Genomic DNA, 21,495 nt, shown 5'->3' on the forward strand with positions numbered 1-21,495 from the left:
TTCATGACCCCAAGTTCTTATGGCACACTTTGTACCGTCTCATCTCAGCCATCTTGTCTGTCAAGGACGCGACTGTCAAACCGAGTGGACGTTCGCACGTCTGCCTCCTATGATTTAATAATACCGTCTGAATACCAACACGAGTCGCCATTTTCTCCACACGCACGCTCAAACGGAGACAAAGTTAGAGCCCGGATCGAGTTGCGCTTTGAAGGAGGAGGCGCCAAGCCGCGACGTCACCCTCCTTTGTCTATAGAAGAAAAGAAAGCGGCGTGGGAGGACCATGAAGATGTCTTCAAATGTGTCAACGGTGATAAAAGGGGAGTGGAATGACTGAAGACAAGAGGTGGACAGGAAAAGAGGAGATGAGAGGTCGTGAAGGAGGAGGGTGCATAATTCATCCCTGCTGACACATCACAACCTGTGATTCATCTGGAAAAGGGCATCAAGTCAAGTCATCGTCCCAGCGTCTCCTAGCCTTCACTCCTGTCTACACAAGCAAACACGCAACGGTAATGGCAAACAGCCACCTGCTTTAAAAATGGATGTGTGTGTTGGTGTCTGGAGACCTTCGGCAAGGTCTCGTACTTTGAATTTACACTGGCCGACCTCAACATTAGGACCACTGGCTCCGTCGTGATGATATCCAATACAAAATACTATACTTTGTCATTTACCTATTAGATACTGGCAGAAAGAGGACTTAAGAAGTGTCTTAGCAAGCCGTGTTAGCATTTACTTGACATTTAGTGGTGTATGCACTAATTTAGGTTTGAAAGGGAATAGTAATTGTATATGTATAATTATTTCTATATAACACCTTTTTACTGTATTTGGGCCATTTTCACTTGAGTTAGTGACATTTCTGAGCTCTTTATACTGATCAAAATCATGATGCATTGTCAAATTTGCCTAAGCATTTTCATTGCTGTTTTTCAATCAAAGGCGTTTGAATCTTAATTAAATTGAACTGAAATTTGTGACAGGCTGTAATATCGGCACCTATCGTATGATTATGCAATGATTAGCTTTCGTATCATATAGTTGTGAAATCGGTTATTTACACGTCTCATTTCTAGATATAAATTCAAATGATCTCAAGTTTTGTGACCACTTTTATATGGATATAATCAGTGTGCAGCGCTTTTCACTCGTTCTTCCAGGATGGGTTCATTCTGAATGCCAAGTGCATTGACTTCAGAGAGATGAGCACAAAATGGTGCTTTTTCGGACGACCCCGCAAAGGTCAATCATTTTCAGAACCTCGCCGACAAACAACTTCTTGTCATGCAGCTACTCTTGGCTTCAAAGTTGCCTTGATGTTCTCATTTCTTTCAGGTCACCAGAGGTTAGGACAAAATGGGAGGATGAACATAACGTTGTCAGCCTCAAGAAGGGAGTCGGCCGTGTGGTACTCTGTGAAATGTGGAACTGAGATTTCAATGAAGCCCTTTGACGAGCGACCAAAGCGTCTCCGCTGGGACTGCGTGTCATTAGGCCCGTTCCAGATTGGATGGCTCTTGCAGTCTGGTATATTCTTGAGAGAGGCCCACAGATGAACCCACTGAAATGCTATTTGAGCGAATTCGCGCAATGAGTAATTTCGTTATACAGCCTAAGTGAATATCTTAGCGTCTCTGAGCGTGTTCAGGAGGCGCCGAATCGACTAATAAATTCATTATGTTTCTCCACAATAACCTACCTATTCCTGTCAATCAAATACCACAAAAAAATCATATCACGCCCTCGCATAAAAAGGTGAAGTCAGTGAGGTGAGGAGAATATAAACAAGACAAAGAAGCGAATTCATGCGTGAGAAATGACTGATTAAAATAATTAGGGATGTGGAAATGGTCTGGAACAATAACCAGCAAACACATTATGCCTCAGGGAAAATGTCCCATCTGTGTTGGCGTGTGTGTATATGTGTGTGTGTGTCGGAAAAGCCTCGCTGCCTGACGATATTCGGGAGCACAGAAAACCCAAAAGAGGCCCGCTAAAGAAGTGTACTTATTAAAACCCTAAAAACAAGCACTGAGGAAATGCGCGTGGGTAAATCAATGTATAATTAAACGGCACTCAGGAGCCTCCGTGCGTGCGTGCGTGTCTGCTGGCAGAAAACACAACTGTGCGTAATTATAGACATACACCGACCGGTATTAGAAATGCAGGTGCTCTTTATTTTATGCACAGCCTGACAGCAGCAGATGCAGCGGCGAGGCTATTGTCTAGAAAACAGTCTGCTTAAATAAGTCCGTCCACTTTGCCACCTGGTGTCACGCGTTCACACTAACATCACAAATGGAAATTACATACGTAGCTGGTGGTGTTGGCCTTCTCGTGACGGGAGAATGTCTGGCAGGCACTTGAAATTAGGAGTGATTAACAAAGGATGCTCCCGGGTGCTCTCGAGCAGCCCAGGCAACAATAAGCACATAGGAAGCGATGTTGGAAAGGGGGGTGGATTTGCGAGGGAGTCGCGCTTACAATGCTGGTGTATAGAAACGGGCATCCCTTCTACTAAAATGACATTCGACAAAAAAAAAACTCCACTAAAAAAAAAAACATTGTCAGGGTGCGGTGTTGCGTGGCTTACCTTGATAGGAAGCGCGCCGTCTCCTGCTGCGCCGTCTGCGAGATGCATGGGTGGATTTACAACTGGAAGGAGCTTCCTCAGCTGTAGTGTAATCCAGTAGCAGTCCGGCTCGGCTCCAAAATGAGGGCTCTGCCTTATACGGGGGGATGCATGGCACGCGTGGCCGCGGTCCTGCGGCTCCTCGACTCTTTCGCCTTCAGATTCGGAAGCGGGTTGATGTCATTGATAGTCTTCTGCCTTAATGTCCTCCTCCTTTCCGATCCTCCCCCCACCTCGCAGCTCTCTCCTTCCTCTAGCTCATGCATACGCCGGAGCCCCCGCCGCCCCCTCCCCCCCGTGTATGACGTGATGCTGAAGAGGTCTCCTATAGCAACCGTATCCCTCCACCCATCACCGCCGTGGCCGGATCGAACATCAAGGTGGACTGGTGGAGTTCTGGATTGCTTGCCCGTTGGCTAAAAATGAAAGAAAGTGATAAAATAGTATGTTAGAGGGTCTATTTTTTTAGGATTCCTTCACATATAGACAGGTCTAAATGACAATCAACATCATACTGTATAACAGCTATACAATAGTTATGTTTTTGCAGTTTTCGTTTGTTATGTGTTAAAAGAAAAAAAATGAAAAGACATTTGGGACTTCCTATTGTATTGGATATGATTGATGATTTATTTTATTTTAGAAGAAAAGGCTCTGTTCCATGAGAATTATGAAATTAAGGAATGTGTTTTGTTTGGTGAACATATTTTATCCAAACATGTCAATTCATATTCGGAAAAAAAACCTAGAAACATTTTAGTTGGTTTAAGCATTGAAAATAAACCCAAACGCGGTTTGTATGCATTTTTCTGTCCAATAAAGAGTACATTTTCAAAACGTACATAATTAAATGATCTTGTTTATTGTTCAGGCACGTGGTGTTAAAATGTTTGCATACAATGTATCAAAAGACGATGGCTTCGTGCATTACAAACGCAACATGCATTTTACCTCACCGATGCACATTAAAACGGATAACCAACCTTTCAAAAAGAAACCCATCGTAGAGTTTTAAATTCCACTGTTTATTTTAGAGATGTACGTATTTTTAATTATGACGGTTGTATTGTTTGGGATAAACCCCAGGTGTCATAGAGTTTCAATATAGGCTTTGTTAACCGCGCTATCTAGTGGAGAATTACTATTATAACATTTTAAAGTGGAAGATTACAAAATGCTTATAGTTTATTTACTTGCAATTAAGTGGTGATTTGAGAAGGGATGTATACTATTTTACCATTTTAGACTGTAGAGATGTTCTACTTACACGAGGAAGGACTTTCGTAGTCACGTTATTATTGTGAATTATAAGCATAAGACAATCAATTACCTTATGGAAGAAGTTACATTTATTTGGAGACTTTCACACGCGTGATCTTTAAATCGATCGTCACAACGCCACAACCGAGAAAGCCATCCAAAATTATAATGAAAATCTAGATTTAACGCCAAACGCCGCACGTGATGAAATTAAGCAAATCAAATTTGCCGTTCTTAAAAATAAACCAATCACGAGCAAGGGTGCTGATTCAGATAATCACGTGTGCCATTTTCCCAGAACTAACCAATCATAAGAGTTAAGGTTTCTCCGTAGATTTGTAAATGTACTGGATGCAATCTCCGAATGGACTCCATGTTTTATTTTCATTTGACCTGTAGTATTGAGATCTGTGATGTAATGTTGACACTCAATGCGAATGGCGGCTCCATGTACTGTGTCGTAAGGCATGAGAGGACATAGCACAAAGTGATGCATCTTGATTGACAGTATATTGTTTTAAATCTCAACATCCTACTTTGAAGCCAACGTAGAATACCTGGTTGTTTATACTATAGTTATGTTTCGCCGAACGAAGACGGTGATCGAGACACTTCGACATGTCCGGTAAGTTGCCTAGCATTTGCTTACCTAGCATGATCGTGCCACAATACGCCCCCAAAATACAGTGCCACTTTAGTGACAATATTATATTGTTTGTAATTTAAAATTGGAATCAATATTTTGAACGCCAACGTCCGTTACTTTAAGTGACCAAAAACAATGAACGTTGCAACTTTTGGATCTTAATGGGTTTTTTTTAATTGAAACTTAGAATTTCTGATGTTTCCTGAAGGCCACACAACACTAACTAATTTTAGGTTATCCCTATTGCACTGCACCAGATTTGATCATTCCAAAGGGGCCATTCTTTGACCCGGTTTTTACGCAGTATTTTGAGTGTGTGAAAATGTATAAAACCCATTCTTGTAAACTCAGTTTAAAGGGGCAGCATCTATCCCAGAGGCAAAGGGGAACTGCAGCAGCGGCAGTAGAAAAGGCTCTTCAATATTCGGCAGGTCAACAAATCCATGGTTTTACAGTTAAAGAGGTATACAATATCTTTTTGTTGTCTTGCATTAATTTCACTAACTCAAATGGGTAGAATGAAATAACATTTCAAATTGATATTATCTGCAGGTTGTAGCCGTCCCTGACTTGTTCCTCACCGCCGTCAAGTTGACTCACGACAAAACAGGAGCTCAGTACTTGCACGCGGCCCGAGATGATCCTAACAACCTCTTCAGCGTGCAGTTACGGACCACCCCCATGGACAGCACGGGGGTCCCCCACATCCTGGAGCACACGGTCCTGTGCGGCTCCCAAAAATATCCATGTAGGGATCCTTTCTTCAAGATGCTCAACAGGTCATTATCTACCTTCATGAATGCCTTTACAGGTTAGTAATGAAGCTCTGGTGAACAGGCGTACTGATTATTTTTTGACCATTTTTATACGTGTTTCATTTGCATTGTTTCAATGACTAAATATGTTTTCTGCTCGTCAACAGCCAGCGACTACACCATGTATCCATTTTCCACTCAGAACGCCAAAGACTTCCAGAATCTTCTGTCCGTCTATCTTGACGCCGTGTTCTTCCCATGCTTGCGGGAGCAAGATTTCTGGTGAGTGTTTAAGCATGACAGTTTGTGTGTGTTTTTGTTATCCTGACTCACCACAAACTCCAATTTCTAGGCAGGAGGGCTGGAGGCTAGAGAACGAAGACCCCACCGATGCCAGCTCACCCCTGGTCTTCAAAGGAGTGGTCTTCAATGAAATGAAAGGAGCCTTTGTGAGTTCCGTTCCTATTTTTCTTCTCGCTCCACGTGAAATTGAAACGTCTCGAGTCGAGACACTTGACTGCTCCTCTCTTTTCTTCCACGTAGTCGGACAACGAGAGCGTGTATGCTCAGCACCTGCAAAATAAACTTTATCCCGACCACACGTACTCAGTGGTGTCTGGCGGCGAGCCGTTGGCTATTCCCGACCTGACGTGGGAGCAGCTCAAGCAGTTCCACGCTACGCACTACCACCCCAGCAATGCCAGGTCGGCAAGCTGCTGTTTTCCTCTTGATACATACCTGTCAACCTCTGCCGATAACTGCCCTTATAAATGATTATGATTCCCCTTACAAACCCCCAAAAAACCTTACAAACACTGTACGACTCGTACGGTGTTTGTAAGGTTTTTTGGGGGTTTGTAAGGGGAATCATAATCATTTATAAGGGCAGTTATCGGCAGAGGTTGACAGGTATGCTGATAGCATGTGAAAATATGGCACATTTGCATTAAACAGGCTTTGGAAAGTGTCAAATGCTACTGATCCACGTGTGGCGCTCTATTTGCACCTTCAATCTTCTGCCCAAATTGCATCCTCACTATTGTGGGTGTATTCGTCAGGTTCTTCACGTATGGAGACCTTCCTCTGGAGCAGCACCTGAAGCAGATTGACCAGGAGGCGCTGTCTAAATTTCAACGCATTCACCCCAACACCCAAGTCCCATCTCAGCCGCACTGGACCATCCCCGTAAGTATGATTCAAAACAGCTCCAGAATTGAAGACATTGTTTATTTTTTGGGGCTTTGCGTTGCAAGAAAAACATTAAAATCACTGCACAACAAGTGTGAGTATCGCAGGATTTGATTTGATCAAATTAATGCTCTTCTCAGGTGACGTTTTAAACAATAACCCCAAAAAATGAGTTTTTTGCTTCTAGCTAGCAATTCAAAACATAAAAGAAAACATTAGAATTTGTTTAATAGTTAGTATATCCCTTTTTAATGAGATAAAGACTAAAAATGCATGTAAGAGTTGTGATAACAAGGTTAACGTTTTTTTTCTTATGTCCTTCAGAGAGAAGAACACGTGACGTGCAGTCCGGACGTCATGGCTCCCGACGCCTCTCGACAAAACACGCTGTGTGTTAGCTACCTTCTAGGAGAGTAAGACCACCCTTTTACACCCTTAGATTTGTTCATTTTCCGTCATCACGTCGACTTACCCGTACGTTCATGGGAAACTTTTCCCGGCTTTCGATTTCACAGCATCACGGACACCTTCGAAACCTTCACCCTCAACCTGCTGTCTTCTCTGATGACATCCGGTCCAAACGCGCCCTTCTACAAAGCTCTCATTGAACCCAAGATTGGAACGGATTTCTCCTCGGTAGTCGGGTGAGAATAGGCGGAGGAGATGAAGGATTTTTTTAGGAGACTGTGTGACGACGGCAATGTGGCTCCCACAGATACGACGGCAGCACCAAAGAGGCATCGTTTAGTGTTGGCCTGCAGGGGATGGCTGAGGAAGATGCAGAAAAAGTGAAAAAAATCATTCATCAAACCATCGACGACATCATTCAGTAAGTCGGAACATTCTATAGATATTGCGGTGGAGGGGTGCACTTCTATCCAAATGTACATATTTTTTTCGTGTATTTAGTCCCAAAGTACTGTAAAAAATATTGTTCAAAGTTGGTGTATATTTCTTTGTCCAAAAGAAAAAAAGCATCTCCATTTAACTGGAAATATATTTTTCTTTATCAACAGGACTGGCTTTGAGGATGAGAGAATTGAAGCACTCCTGCACAAGATCGAGATTCAAATGAAGCACCAGTCCACTAACTTTGGTCTTTCTTTGGCTTCGGTGAGTTTTCGCTCAATACATAAGACCTTCTTTTTGGTTGACCTAAAATCCTGTTGTGTAGTACATTGCGTCATCGTGGAACCACGACGGCGACCCGGTGGAGCTTCTACAGATTAACGACAACGTCCTGAAATTCAGACGAGCCCTGAAGGAGAATCCGCGTTTCCTCCAGGACAAAGTCCAACACTATTTTAGGGTATGTTTGGAGGGGCGTCTGGACTAACTGCATGATTTGGACTTAAAATCAATATATATTAAATATAATTAATAATTTAAAGTGGCGGGCTGCCGTTGTTGCCGATAGACAAACGTGACAGTTTAAGACCAGCAGGGGCTCTAAGATTGAGCCCTGTGGAACACCTTTGACGTGCTTAATTTGTTTTTGTTGATTCATGGCGATAGATATCCAATCATTTTTTGACTTGCTTTTTCACCAACTTTTAGTTGACTCATCTTGTCTTTGTCCCACCAGGATAACACTCACCGACTCACCCTCTCCATGGGTCCCGACGACTCGTACCTGGACAAACGAGCCTCAGCTGAGGAGCAGAAGCTTCAGAAGAAGATCAGCACTCTGTCCGACAGCGACAGGAAGGACATCTATGAGAAAGGTGCAGACAATCAATCACTCAGAAGTGGCCTGAACCCAACATCTCCCATCCCCCTTTTGAATTATGCACTGTAAAAAATAAACCTTAATGTTGTAATCTTAATTAACTCTTGATCTCAGTCGTGGGCAATTTTCCTTATTTTTGTATGTGCTTCTGATATGATTAGCTTGTGGCTCAAGAGCATCAATATGGCCACTTTCTCCATTGTTCAGGTCTTCAGCTGCTGGACGCTCAAAGCAAAAGCCAGGATGCTTCGTGCCTGCCCGCCCTCAAAGTGTCCGACATCGCTCCCACCATATCGTTCACTCCCGTGCAAATGACCCATGCAGGTACCACGACACATGTACACTAATGCCTTGGTGTCGAACAATTGTTAAAAGTTGACAATTTCTAGAATGTCCCCGTTACGGATAGGATTTCCCGATCACATATTTTTGCATGCGATTTTCAGTCAGAGTTGCAATCAATGGTAGCCAATGAGTTCATACTTAAATACATTTTACGTTTGATACGCTTAAAAATAAACCTTTTGTTATGCCCAGGTGGCGTTGCGCTCCAGCTGTGCGAACAGCCCACTAACGGCTTGGTGTACTTCCGGGCCATGTGCACCCTCAACACGCTCCCCGAGGACCTGAAGCTCTACGTGCCGCTCTTCTGCAGCGTCATCACCAAGTGAGATTCACCCACAATTGTTCATCTCAGTAAGCTCGCTTAATAGAAAGAAGATGATAAAGTTTTTAAATTGAAAATGTATATAGGTGATTTAAAAAATACGGAATCTATGAATTTTCCCTATAGTTTTCAAATATCTCATCAAATACTTCATAAGACTTGTTCCCCTCAAATCTGTGCTTTTAATTTAAACCCACTTATACTGTGAAGCTCTTATCCCATCGTGATGTTGATTTTCTTTCCATTTTTTTTGTATACGTGCCTGTTTAGGATGGGCTGTGGTTCCATGGACTACCGTCAGCAGTCTCAGCAAATGGAGTTGAAGACAGGAGACATGTCCGTGTCTCCCCAGGTCATTCCGGACTGCGCCCACTTGGACACGTTCGAACAGGTTGGATTAGCTTTGCCGGCTCAACTCAGTCAAACTCAATCCTGACATGGTGTCACGTTTCCTCTGCCAGGGCGTCCTCCTGTCCTCCTCTTGCTTGGACAGGAATCTCGCCGACATGTTCCACCTGTGGGGGGACATCTTCAACAACCCCCACTTTGATGACCATGAACGTTTGAGGGTGCTGGTGATGATGTCGGCCCAGGAGCTCGCCAACGGGATCTCCTACTCGGGCCACATGTACGCCATGACACGGGCAGGCCAACACTTGACGCCGGCCGGAGAGCTCCAAGAGACCTTTTATGGAATGGACCAGGTTAGGGGAGAAGAATTGTTTTGTTCTTTATTCTCCCTACCCTGTGAGTTTTACCATTTTGTGCTAAAGGGAGAACATTCTCTTCTGGGTTAAGGTGAAGTTCATGAAGAGGATAGCAGAGATGTCAGACCTAACCCCCGTCATCCGTATGCTTCCCAGAATAAAGAAGCACCTCCTCAACCCCAACAACATGAGGTACACGACATTTCCACTGTCTAATTTATGAAACATACATTAGCGTAGCTTGTTTGATGAAAGATGGGACTAATCTTTCTTTTATTAAGTTCCCTGTAAATGTTGCCATAGAACCAACTATTCTTTGGCACTTGAGCGAAGGGGATGGTCTTGTCACCTGTTTGGTAGTGAATGAGTTAACTACAATGATACTTGGTTGGTGCAGGTGCGCCATCAACACCACGCCTCAGCAGGCGTCCCAGTCGGTGGCCCATTTGGACGCCTTCATGAAAGACGTGGCCGCTAACAAGAAGCAGTTCAAGGCTGTGCGGCCTAATGTTACCGAGGTACGAGTGATGGATCACTTATTTATTGGCAGATTCGACTCCAATCCATTTGGATTAGAAGGGGCTGGTAACAGTGTCTACATACGTGGACCTCACATTTAGAGAGTGGGAGAATATCAAAGCGTTACATAAGCCTTCATAGGGCATTCAATTTAAACCATTGGCTACCGTTGACGGTGCTAGACGTCCAATCTATTTTGATTAATGGATGTAGAATTACCTTACACGTTGATGCCCTGTGATTTCTCTGCACTAGAGGCCGGTAGACCTCCTCAATGACTGTGGAGACAGCAGGAAGCTTGTCGCTGTATGTTTTCTTTTCTTTTGTTCTATAAAAATAGCAAAAGCTGGTGGTAGAGAGGCCTACAATATTTTGGGAAAAAAATGCAGTTAATAGTTATTTTTCATGTAACTAAGAAACGATTCTCTAATTGTATTCTACAGGAGCCACATTTTCAGCCTTGTCACATGAAGACATTCTTCCCTCTGCCCTTTCCTGTCAACTTTGTCAGCGAATCCATCCGCACCGTTCCCTACGGCCACCAAGACTACGCCAGGTTTCCAAAGACTTGGATTTGCTTTTTCCTCCCGACTCCGGCAGTGTCTTTAAACACACCTTGTTTCCTCCTCCGCCAGTCTCTGCATTCTGGCGAGAATGATGACGGCCAAGTTTCTCCACGGAGAGATCCGAGAGAAGGGCGGGGCCTACGGAGGTGGAGCCAAGATGGGTGGAGGCGGTCTCTTCTCTTTTTACTCTTACAGGTGAAAAAAAAAACAATCATTTTAATACTACCAACTCTGACACCCCTCCAGTCAAATCAACCATCACTAAATTGTTAGAATAAAAAAATATATTACAAATGATACAGAAAAAAATAGCTACAATATACAAAAACATTATGAAAAAAATATATACCAGCTTATGTCCAAAAAATATTTATTTTTGGAAAATAAACCTTTACATTATAACTGATAGGGAAATATTGGACAAATTGATTTAATTTTAAATGTGGGAAAAATATAGGCTGTAAACAGTGTATAGCATGTCAAGTGTATTTACATACTTTTTTGTGAATGTGGCTCTAAAAGGGACCCCAATGCCGTCCAGACGCTCTCGGCATTTAGCAAAGGTGTCGAATGGGCCAAAGCGGGCAAATTCAACCAGCAGGACATCGACGAAGCCAAGTTGTCAGTCTTCTCCGCCGTCGACTCACCTGTGGCGCCCTCGAGTAAAGGTAAGGCCACCACTGAGTGTCAATTTTTGGGGGGGGGGGGCACAACGGCGCTTACCACAAAGGATCTTTCTGTTGTGTTGGCAGGAATGTCCCTTTTCCTGAGCGGAATCACAGACGAAATGAAGCAGCAAAACCGTAGACGACTCTTCGACGTCACCCGCCAGAACTTGCTGGAAGTGGCCGACAGGTGGGAACCCGCAAAATCCAATGAAAAGAACTGTAGTTTGTACTTTCTTGGTCTTTGCACCATCACCACAAGAGAGCAGTATATAGTACATTTATTGCATATATTTGTTCAAATCAGACGTGGATAGAGTATACACAAAAATTTTACTCAAGAGTAGCGTGACATCAAAATATTAAAATCTAATGTAGAATAACGAGGGAAAAATAAAAAATAAACAACAAAGCACAAAGTAGTAAAGTAAGAGTAGTATTTCCTCTTCACATATCTTCTCAAACGTAAAAGGTATGGTGTGATAAAACTTCTTAGAATACATTCTCAAAAAGTTACTTAAAAAATGTAAAAAACTATAAATATACTATATAATAAAAAAAAAATTGATACCAGTTACTCACTTACTGCCACCTCGTGTATATGTAGTTTGAGCTGTTGTAGTTTAAAAAAAAAAATTGTACTGTATATTCATTTAAGGTAAAGAAATTGGTTTTGGTTTGTTGCAGGTACCTGAGCGTCGGAAACAAGACATGCAGCGTTTCCATCCTGGGCCCAGAGAACGACGCTATCGGGAAAGATCCTTCTTGGGTGGTCAAATAATGTGCGGAAACATGTACAAAATTATACAAAAAGACTAATAAATATGAAGCTTTGCGGCTGTCACAGACTGTGACCAACAATCTTAATATTTTTCTGATTATTTCTTTCAAAATGTGTGTTATTTTTTTCCTACTGGAGGTACAGGGAAAATGGGATTCAACAGTACAAAAGGCAAAATTGGCAGAACTGAAAAATGAAGCGACGACAACCTTTGAGTTTCTTTTCTGTATTCAACCTATAGCTGAGGTTGAGCTTCTGAAAGGTAACATTTTGAGGTTGTAACTCAAATACAAAAAGGGCAAAGATCACTTGCAACAACGTGGCGTTTTTAAGAGAGGATGGCGGGAACCCACGTGTTTCCGTCCAGGTGGTCCACGCTGGCCGAGCGCCTCCTGGAGGCTCGTCGCGCTTCCTCGAATGTGTCGTCGCTCACTCTGGAAAAAGCCTGAAGAAACAAAAGCCTGTTGTTGTCCTCGGACGTCAAAATAGACGGTAGAGCCAAAGACGTACCTCGAGTTTTTGGGCTTTGCGGTTGCTGAGGGCCTCCAGGGGGATACTGAGGTCGTTGGCCTCTGATAGCGAGCGCAGATCAAAGTAATACTTGACGTAAACGCTGGAGGGCACGTTGATGTTGAACTGTAGGAGCTCCAGAAATTGACGCTCCAGATCGTTCCTGTCAGAAGTACATTGATTAAATTCATTTCTGTAAATGGCTCCAAGTGTCTCGGGGTGACACTACTCAACTTTTCCCCTCAAACGTACATGTCAGCCACGGGCATGTCTTTGAGGATGTGGCAGTAATCCACGTTCCACACGGCCTGGTCGTCCCACACTTTCGACGCCAACAGGACGGCGCCCAGCACCATCCGCCGCCACGTCCACGGACTCATGGAAATCTCCGCGTATGTCAGAAGTCTCTCCAGGTACACCTGGTGGAGGCATCCTCGTATTTCGCGAGGTTACGTTGCCATATGGTGGTCTGTCGTGTTGCACCAATACCGATATGGCGTTAAAATGCAGGCATCCGTATCTAAGAATTCATGCGCCGATGCTTTGAGCTTAGTTTCCAACCACTGGTCGCCCCTCCCAAGATGGCTGACAGGTAAAGACACTGACTGGGAGTTGATAGGACTATCGTGCTTGATAACCATATATATATATTTTTTAAATTGTCCTTTAAAGTCTCAAGTTTTAGAAGAGTTCATTTATGTCACCCATTCCAGGTAGACATAAAAGTTACATCGTATCTGACCAAGCCACGATCATAATTTTTTGTATGCATTAAATGAGTACTAAAAGAAAAATATTTTGTATGTTTTTTAATAAACGTATCCGTACACTATCAGCATGGGCTAATACCACGCAGGAGAAATCAGTGCAACATTAATATAATTTGCACTATAATTAAAAAAAGTTATTGTTATATTATGCTAACTCACCAGCATGACGATAGCGCACTCGGAGCGCAATCGCGCGGCACAGAAGAGAGTGCGGACGAAACGGTAAACCTCCCTCCGCTCCGGTTCTCGATGATCGTTATCGGCCGGCGCCCGCTGCGATCTCTGCGGGCCGAAAAGCAAAATTGCAGCCCGACAAAAGAACGGGGAAAATTCAGGCAACGTCTCACCGAAAGCGGGTGAAGCCTCTCGTCAAAAATGTCGATCAGTGGGCTTCCATTGTCGTCCCTGTAAGAGAGGCGTTCAATGATTCAATCAGTAAATGACATTTATGACAAGCTCTCAGCCTCACCTTTTTGCGATGTGGTAGTAAATTGCCAATGCCACGCTGAAACGTTAACAAAAGATTATTTCAACATGTGCTTGTTTATATTTTTGGCCGATGCTTCCACATTGTTCAATTGATTCAAAGCAATGCGACTTGTTTTGGGGAGTATTTCAGTCAAGTCTTAATTTGTGCAATGAACTTACCATTTGATGGTGTATTTGAGGTGAGGTCTGCTCACTGTGTTCTCGTCAAGAAAGATGGTGGAGCAGGAACTGAATTTCCATCTGCTGGTTGGACCCCGCTGACACAAACACACACACACACGGAATGTCATGAAAAGCCCAACAAAGGGAAAAATAGCTGCGTTAGACGGTGGTGCTGACTCACGTAGCGAATGAAATGGATTTTTCGTCTCTCTTGCGCTGTAAAAGAAAAAAAATGTATATAAACTATCTTTTTTTTTAAATGGACAAAAACGATAAAAAAGAAAGAGCTATTTAAGTTTACTATTCAGACCTTTAAAGGGCATGTAACTATTTTTGGTCATTTTGTCCAATGTAAACATCAATATAATGCATGGGCTACATTTTGTGTTACATTTGTGGTTGGCACGTTGTGGCATACGGGATGCACAAATGAGCTCACAGTCATTCATGGATTTGCTGAGGAACATCGTGCCGCTTTGTGGATGATCAGCAGGGCTCAGCATCACGTCCATCTCTGCAGACAAACAAAAATGAACACCAAAATCCTCAACTTCTGATCAGATAAATGCTTCTTAGACAACTTTATCTATTTGACTCCTTTCAGCCTTGGTGGAGGGTCTGCGCCTCCTCCAGGAAGACGAAAATGGAGATGCTGTTGGTGAATAATACATGAACAACTCAACACCCTTCCTGTTTGCTACTAGGTGGAGAACTTACACACAAAACAATAACTTTACACACAATATGAATGCATATACTGTTCTCTTAATCAGTACTTATCAATTATGTGCACGTGTGTAGTGTCAGTGATCCATGAGTTAGCCTCTGCACAGTTCTGTTATATGTTTCACTTTTGAGTGCTTTACATTTAAATTGATCTTACGGGTTATAGAAAAATATTTGCTTTAAAAGCAATCATTTTGAAATTTATTCTAATTTATCAATTTTGTTAAAGGACAAGCTTTCCTTAATTTTCATATAGATTGCTTAGTTCAACTATCAAAAATATCAAATATATAAATAAATAATTTTAAAAAAGAATTGTTGAGGAGTTACTTTGGTAAAATAGATCGTTTTTACTGTATATTCCTTCTCGGTAGACAACGTCCACTGCATTGAGAGGATCCTTTTAAGGAGAATTCTCTTGACATTCAACAATCAAGTGTTGCATTCACGTTACCGTCCACATTCTCAATATCGCGGATGTGTTGCAGGTTGTTTTCCAGGAGCGTCTCCTCACGCCGTAGGTTCGGGTCCGTTTCGGGTCGGTCCTCTTCCAGTCTGGAGTGGGCTTTTGGGGTGGTGGCCACGCAGCAAGAGGTCGTGCTGCCCATCCTGGACACCTCCGGGTGGTCGGATCCAAGAGCCCAAGCGCGCACGCACACGTACAGGATGTGGCATCATGTGGTTCATTTTGCTGGAGAAATGGCGACATCTGTCAGCGAGTTGGGGGCATAACATGCATGCGTTCCACAGTCTGTATTGATTCCATATATGAAATGCATTTTTCACCGCTTGATGACAAACATGACCAAATTAATTCGGTGTCTGCCATTTAACGGGAGGGGTGGAAGCGTGCACTAAAGTGATATTTCCACCCTGTAGTGTTTTCTTTTTAATAATTGCTGAGCTATTGTAGTGGGTTTGAATATTAAAATATAAAAAAATAAAGTCGTTAATTGTTGTGTGTGGATAATTGTTTACTGCAATCTGACCGGACAAAATTGTGTATTAAAGGACACGAAGAATTAAATAATTATGTTTTAGACCAGTTATGAGGTGATATGCTTACCATGTCCAAGTTTTGGTCCGTGCAGGATAAATTGGTGAGGAATTAAGGGAAAAAAAGTAATAAGGTACTCGGCTAAGTGTGCTAACTGCAGCCGAAGTACTTCTTCTTGTGTCTTTTCAGTAGTTCACAAACTAATATATTGACGCATTACCGCCCCTTGCTGGACTGGAGTAGGAAAAAGCAAGAACGTCAATGTATTTACTGTTAATCAATGTTCATCACCATTTATAAATTTCATAACAATGTTTATACACACACAACAAAACTTGCTTTGAAAAGAAAGACAAAATAAATATATTTAAAAAAATCAATAATATATGTGCTTATGTCTACTACACTATGTACAGAAAATGCATTAAAGGTATAATTGCCTTCTGCTTTAAACAATGTTTGTGTGTGAAAGATGATGGTTGAATGAATAACAAAATGCAATAAAAATGCCTTTTTTACTGTACATTGGCTTTTGACAATGTGAAATAAGGTCATAATTATCATCAGATGAATAAGCTATGTAATGTGACTTGATAAGACTTCCTACAGTAAGAACAAACTATGCATTTTTCCAAAAGAATACAAAGCTTTTATTCATCTATAAATAGTGGGGCTTTTTAAAAAAAAAAGAAGCAATAACCAAAATAACAAGTGGCCTTAAAACACATGATAAATTGAGTTACATATGCTTAAAATATTAAGTTACCCTGACAATGGGAGGTTTGTTGGGAGGGTTCCGATGTAACAAAACCTTAATTTTAAAAGTTCAGCAACCCTCCATGTACGTCATTTTAGGGGCGCTGATCGAGATGTTTTCCGATGGTTCGGATCCTTTACCGGAATAACAGGTGGTGCTGCGTTAGATGTGTGCTAGTAGGTGGCCTGGTAATGGCGTAGGTCGTAGGAGGATGAACTGAGATGGAATGTGGCAAACGCATTTAGCACGCTACAAGTCTTTCCCGCTCCACTGGAATTTGTTCGAACATTAATTGTGGCGAGCCGCACCGCTCAATCTACAATCAAGATTTTGACAAAGTGTCCTTTTAAAAGGAGCTCAGGGTCATAAGAAAACTGCAACGTCCTTGAGGAATTGGACAACTTGCAAAGTACAAATGGTCTACCTTTTGTATTCTCTTCACTGGCGCTAATCCCATTCCATTGAATTGTGAGAATAAAGTCAGAATTCTGAGATCCGAGTCAAATTGATTGAAGTCACAAATGGACAAAAGTCCATAAAAAACATAAGAGAATGGAATCTTGTCTGTCTATTGTGCAGGGCCTGAAAAAGGGGACGTTGTCGGAAATAACAATGCAATACTTTGTCACCTTCCCAACACTAAATGCTTTGGGACTGTGTATCCAAAACTTGTGGCTTAAATGTAATGTTTTTTATTTATCTTTGAGCCAGCTTTTTAATTTTCTATTTCACAACACAAAAGAAAAAAAAGCTATGCGACTGCTCTAAGGCTTGCCACCAGCTCCGCCCACCCTTCAGGTAGCAGCACCTTGTCTGTGACAGCAACATCAATAAATCCGCATTTAAACTGCTGTTTCAAAGGTAAGATGAGTACATTTTTCATCCCATAATTTCAAAGCATAGAATGTCTAAACGTTTGTCGATATTCTATAACGCGCATCGTATGTTAAATATCTTGATCAGTCATCTGTAAGTCAGTTCTTGCACAGCCAGTTTAGTATGTGCTTTTCAATTGGCTGGTGCTGCTTTGTTTAAAATGTTTGGTTTAACTCATTCGTGGTGCATTCTAATTATATATAATTAATCTGATCTAATGCCAGAAATCCGCAGCATGTGAAGCCATAAATTTGTTTGTTTTTTTCAGTAGATCTGAAACAAGTGTGTCCTTTTCTATATCCTTTGGGAATCAGGGTTTTTGGGTGTTTAATCATTTGATCTAGTTTCATATATCATTATTTTTGCTCATTTTGTCTCAAAAATAATGTAAAACCAATGATATTTTTTGTAAGGCTTAAATTTCAATTATATGTAAGAAAACCACATATGTCAACTCTTGTGTTAATGGGTGAATTTCAAACTAAAAGTATATCATCATTTCTGCATTGCGTGGGAAAAATATTTTTAATAAATGTCATTAATCGTGAGTTAACTATCCACTGCATATGATTAAAAAATTTAATCATTTGAGATTAGGAATATATATTAGTTATAACAAAATTGTCATACTGAAGGAAAGCTGAATTACAGACAATTTCAAATAAGTGTGAATGTTGCTCAGGTAATTTTATTTTTGTTTTATGATTCTTTTGTGACCTCATATATCTTAACTTTCTGGCGGCAATCCATTTCAACCGGGACGGTTTGTGAGCGATGACTTTCAGCCGCTCCCAGTTGAAATAATTTGGACGTCTATTACCCTCAATAGCAGCCAGAATTCTTTCACTAACTACCACAACACAAACTCTGTGACCTGGTCTAGCAGTGAATGGGTTAATCCAAATCTACTAATAAACAAACAATGCTACACCTCATTAAGCACGAAAAACAAGGTTAAAGCAGGTGTTACACTTTACCTTGAAATGTTAAAAGTCATTTGGAAAAGGAAAGAGAGGAAACATAATTGTTCTGAACCAGTATTTCCAGGAAGTGTCTCCGTGTAAAGCAAATTAATGCTGTTATTATTTTCGTCAATCAAATGCAAGAATGCCAAATTGCTTCCTTGTGACTAACGTATTAATGTTGAAGTCTGTCATTGTTTTGTGCGTAGGTATAACAGATGACACAAAATGGTAACAATCGTAAGGTGTGTCATTTGGAGTGCATGAAAAAGAAATGATAGAGGTACTTTAAAATATGACGTTAATGGTGATGCTGCATTCTGATGTTTAATGTTAATTTGTATCTGTTTTGTTTTTAATTCAGCTGGAACCAGGTATCGACCTGCAATCAGAAAATTTATCAACTGTTCATGACCGAGGGACTATCGCTACTTTTGTTTTGTAAAACTTTTTCAAAAGTACTGGAGCTGAAGATGCAGAAAATATGGGCTTGCTTTTTATCTTCCTTGAGGTTAAACGTCAACTTCTTTGTTTACATTTTGTTGCTTCTCATGCCTTGGAGCTTGGTCGTCTACTTTTGGCAGAACGGGGCTATTTGCGAAATCCGATTTCAGACGATACAACGCGGCGACGTCCTACCGACCATCTACGTCATAACTCCCACCTACGCCCGGCCGGTCCAGAAGGCCGATCTCACCCGCCTATCCAACACGCTGCTTCACGTGCGTAACCTGCATTGGATTGTGGTGGAAGACTCCAATGAGATGTCATCACTGGTTAGGAGATTCCTCGAAAAGACGGGACTGGCGTACACTCATCTTAATGTTCCGTCACCCATGTCCAGACAAAATTCCAAAGGGACATTGCAAAGAAATTTGGGTTTGACCTGGCTTCGGAAGACCTTTGACGTCAACAACAAACAGCCGCCGGGTGTCGTCTACTTTGCAGATGACGACAACACCTACAGTCTGCAAGTGTTTGAGGAGATGCGATGGACCAAGCGCGTCTCGGTGTGGCCCGTCGCCTTTGCCGGTGGAGTTTGGTACGAGGCTCCCAAGGTAAACCAGTTGGGAAAGGTTTACGGCTGGGATGTGAAATACGATCCGGGTCGGACCTTTGCCATTGACATGGCTGGCTTTGCCATAAACCTGCACCTCATCCTGTCCAAGCCTCAGGCATTTTTCGACTTAAATATCGCCGGGGGATACGAGGGCACCCTGTTGAGGGAGCTGGTCACCCTTGAGGAACTGGAACCGAAAGCGGCAAAATGCACTCAGATTTTAGTGTGGCACACCCGCACTTCAGCACCAAAGAGCTCAAGGGAGAACGGTAGAAAATATTCGGAAAAGAACATGGAGGTGTGATATCGGATCCTTCACAGCCAGATGGAGAGAGGAGAGGATGTTTTTGTTGCTGTGAAAATGGCTGCCAGTTGAGCATTCATTGAATGTGTGATTTTCAAATTTCATTCTGGGGGAAAAATCGATTTTTATTGGATTGAATTGGATTGGATAACTTTATTCATCCCGTATTCGGGAAATTTCATTGTGGCAGTAGCAAGAGGGTGATTAGACAGAACAACAAAGCAAATCAAAGTAAATGGGAGACAGAAAAGCAGCAAAAACACAAAACGAGCAAGAGTGGACGGAGCTACCGCCTCTGGCTGCCATTTGAACGGCACCATCTTGGTTGCGGTAGCTAAAACGGATACAGACTCAAAAAGACGTTGTAAAGTTGGACAAAATCTGGAACCACACACAGGAAGTCTTCCACAAGACGGGGAACTTCTGCAAACTGGGACTGGGACAATGTTGTTGTTGTTTTTCAAAATGTGGGTGCTGGCTCACTAAGTAGAAAACATTTCTCTTTTGTTGTCATTTGTGGGTTGGTCTTCTAAAAGTGTTTTTTTTATTGTCACACACAATACGCAGAAATGAACAAATAACTTTATTTAAACAAGGAGCACGTCAAAAGCACCAGTATAAAAGAGTAAAACAAAGCTAGCACGAACAAAACGGCAAATACCTACTTGATGAAAGAATTTTTAAACAATACCACATGTGAATTTCAGTTCAAAAATTGGCATCAAAATGAAAATCAAGATTTTTTTTTAAAACATTCTGATTAAAAGAATCCTTCACAGTACTATAGTTCAAATGGATTAGACGTCTATCGCCATCAGTTGCAGGAAACGGATTTCGGCACTCTATTTTAAATATTTTTCTCAATATCAAATGTTATTTTGCAAACAACTAGCACGGCGTCATCAGCTGGATACGACGCAATGCAAGCGCTTTCTCAGACGTGGGCTGGTAGGAGGATGCCAAATTGAGATGGAATGTAACAAACGCACTTAGCGCGCTACAAGTCTTTCTGGCTCCGCAGGAATTTGGTCCAACAGTAATTGAAGCGAGCCGTACCCCCCAATCTACAATGAAGATCTTGAAAAAAAAGTTATTTAAAAAGGAGCGCAAGGTCGGGCAATCATCGGTGAACTTTCTATGACCTCCTTAAAGGGTCGTTTTCTGTGCAAGGTGGATTTTTCACAAGGCCGGGATTCCCCGTTCTTTCTGTATATGAGACATACATCGTTATTTCGGGGCTTCGTTCCTGAAACCTGCCTCAAAACTGAAATCTCTTTGAGAGATTGGATAACTTGCTTTTTGGAAGTAGTTGTTGTAGTTTAAAAAAAAACATTTGTACTGTATACTCATTTAAGGTAAAGAAATAATTCCCCCTAAAAATTACATTTCTCATTGATGATTGGTGTGTTGCAGGTACCTGAGCGTCGGAAACAAGACATGCGGTCTACCTTTTGTATTCTCTTCAGTGGCGCTAATCCCATTACCTTGAATTGTGAGAATAAAGTCAGAATTTTGAGATCCAAGTCAAATTGATTGAAGTCACAATTCTGTCACAAGTCACAAAACCTTAATTTTAAAAGTTCAGCAACCCTCCATGTACGTCATTTTAGGGGCGCTGATCGAGATGTTGTCCGATGGTTCGGATTCGTTACCGGAATAACAGGGGGTGCTGCGTTAGATGTGTGCTGGTAGGTGGCCTGGTAATGGCGTAGGTTGTAGGAGGACGAACTGAGATGGAATGTGGCAAACGCATTTAGCACGCTA

At 41.9% G+C, this 21,495-nt stretch overlaps 3 protein-coding genes and 1 pseudogene across 7 annotated transcripts in view; 2 read left to right on the forward strand and 2 right to left on the reverse strand.

Moving 5' to 3' along the window:
* The window catches only part of LOC144086209 (receptor-type tyrosine-protein phosphatase S-like), an 82,053-nt gene extending 77,996 nt beyond the window's left edge, over positions 1 to 4,057 (reverse strand). The window contains exons 1-2 of the mRNA XM_077616060.1: positions 3,966 to 4,057; positions 2,597 to 3,051 (exon numbers count right to left, since the gene is read on the reverse strand). The gene's annotated coding sequence lies outside the window, so the exon portion shown is untranslated. The remainder of the gene's footprint in view (positions 1 to 2,596; positions 3,052 to 3,965) is intronic.
* A 183-nt stretch (positions 4,058 to 4,240) lies between these two features.
* On the forward strand, positions 4,241 to 12,198 carry pitrm1 (pitrilysin metallopeptidase 1). Of its 2 annotated transcripts, XM_077615798.1 has the most exons (25): positions 4,241 to 4,520; positions 4,893 to 5,004; positions 5,094 to 5,352; positions 5,464 to 5,578; positions 5,649 to 5,745; positions 5,840 to 6,000; positions 6,355 to 6,481; positions 6,809 to 6,897; positions 7,000 to 7,128; positions 7,200 to 7,313; positions 7,501 to 7,597; positions 7,659 to 7,793; positions 8,070 to 8,208; positions 8,421 to 8,537; positions 8,751 to 8,880; positions 9,151 to 9,271; positions 9,342 to 9,584; positions 9,679 to 9,779; positions 9,985 to 10,105; positions 10,362 to 10,412; positions 10,550 to 10,662; positions 10,742 to 10,867; positions 11,195 to 11,340; positions 11,425 to 11,527; positions 12,025 to 12,198. In XM_077615798.1, exons 1-25 carry the CDS (start codon positions 4,474 to 4,476, stop codon positions 12,116 to 12,118), a joined length of 3,087 nt encoding a protein of 1,028 aa, XP_077471924.1. In that variant the 5' UTR covers positions 4,241 to 4,473; the 3' UTR covers positions 12,119 to 12,198. The 2 variants fall into 2 exon arrangements, with proteins under 2 accessions (XP_077471924.1, XP_077471925.1); XM_077615799.1 differs by lacking the exon at positions 10,362 to 10,412.
* Positions 11,902 to 15,954, reverse strand: LOC144086045 (cyclin-Y-like). Of its 2 annotated transcripts, none has more exons than XM_077615800.1 (11): positions 15,842 to 15,954; positions 15,230 to 15,466; positions 14,489 to 14,563; positions 14,231 to 14,265; positions 14,047 to 14,144; positions 13,868 to 13,903; positions 13,746 to 13,803; positions 13,558 to 13,680; positions 12,881 to 13,047; positions 12,629 to 12,791; positions 11,902 to 12,563 (listed from the first exon to the last, which is right to left on the reverse strand). In XM_077615800.1, the coding sequence occupies exons 2-11, from the start codon at positions 15,381 to 15,383 to the stop codon at positions 12,447 to 12,449; spliced, it is 1,026 nt and encodes a 341-aa protein (XP_077471926.1). In that variant the 5' UTR covers positions 15,384 to 15,466; positions 15,842 to 15,954; the 3' UTR covers positions 11,902 to 12,446. The 2 variants fall into 2 exon arrangements, with proteins under 2 accessions (XP_077471926.1, XP_077471927.1); XM_077615801.1 differs by having other exon boundaries at positions 15,230 to 15,484; positions 15,842 to 15,915.
* Positions 15,955 to 17,305: 1,351 nt separating this feature from the next.
* On the forward strand, positions 17,306 to 21,260 carry LOC144085743 (galactosylgalactosylxylosylprotein 3-beta-glucuronosyltransferase 1 pseudogene; annotated as a pseudogene). 2 transcript variants are annotated; one of them, XR_013304230.1, is made up of 3 exons: positions 17,306 to 17,390; positions 18,732 to 20,198; positions 21,145 to 21,260. The product of XR_013304230.1 is annotated as a galactosylgalactosylxylosylprotein 3-beta-glucuronosyltransferase 1 pseudogene, transcript variant X2 (transcript). The 2 variants fall into 2 exon arrangements; XR_013304229.1 differs by having other exon boundaries at positions 18,732 to 21,260.
* The last annotated feature ends 235 nt before the right edge of the window (positions 21,261 to 21,495 follow it).

The sequence above is a fragment of the Stigmatopora argus genome, chromosome 12, assembly GCF_051989625.1.
Source record: "Stigmatopora argus isolate UIUO_Sarg chromosome 12, RoL_Sarg_1.0, whole genome shotgun sequence".
NCBI classification, from domain to species: domain Eukaryota; kingdom Metazoa; phylum Chordata; class Actinopteri; order Syngnathiformes; family Syngnathidae; genus Stigmatopora; species Stigmatopora argus.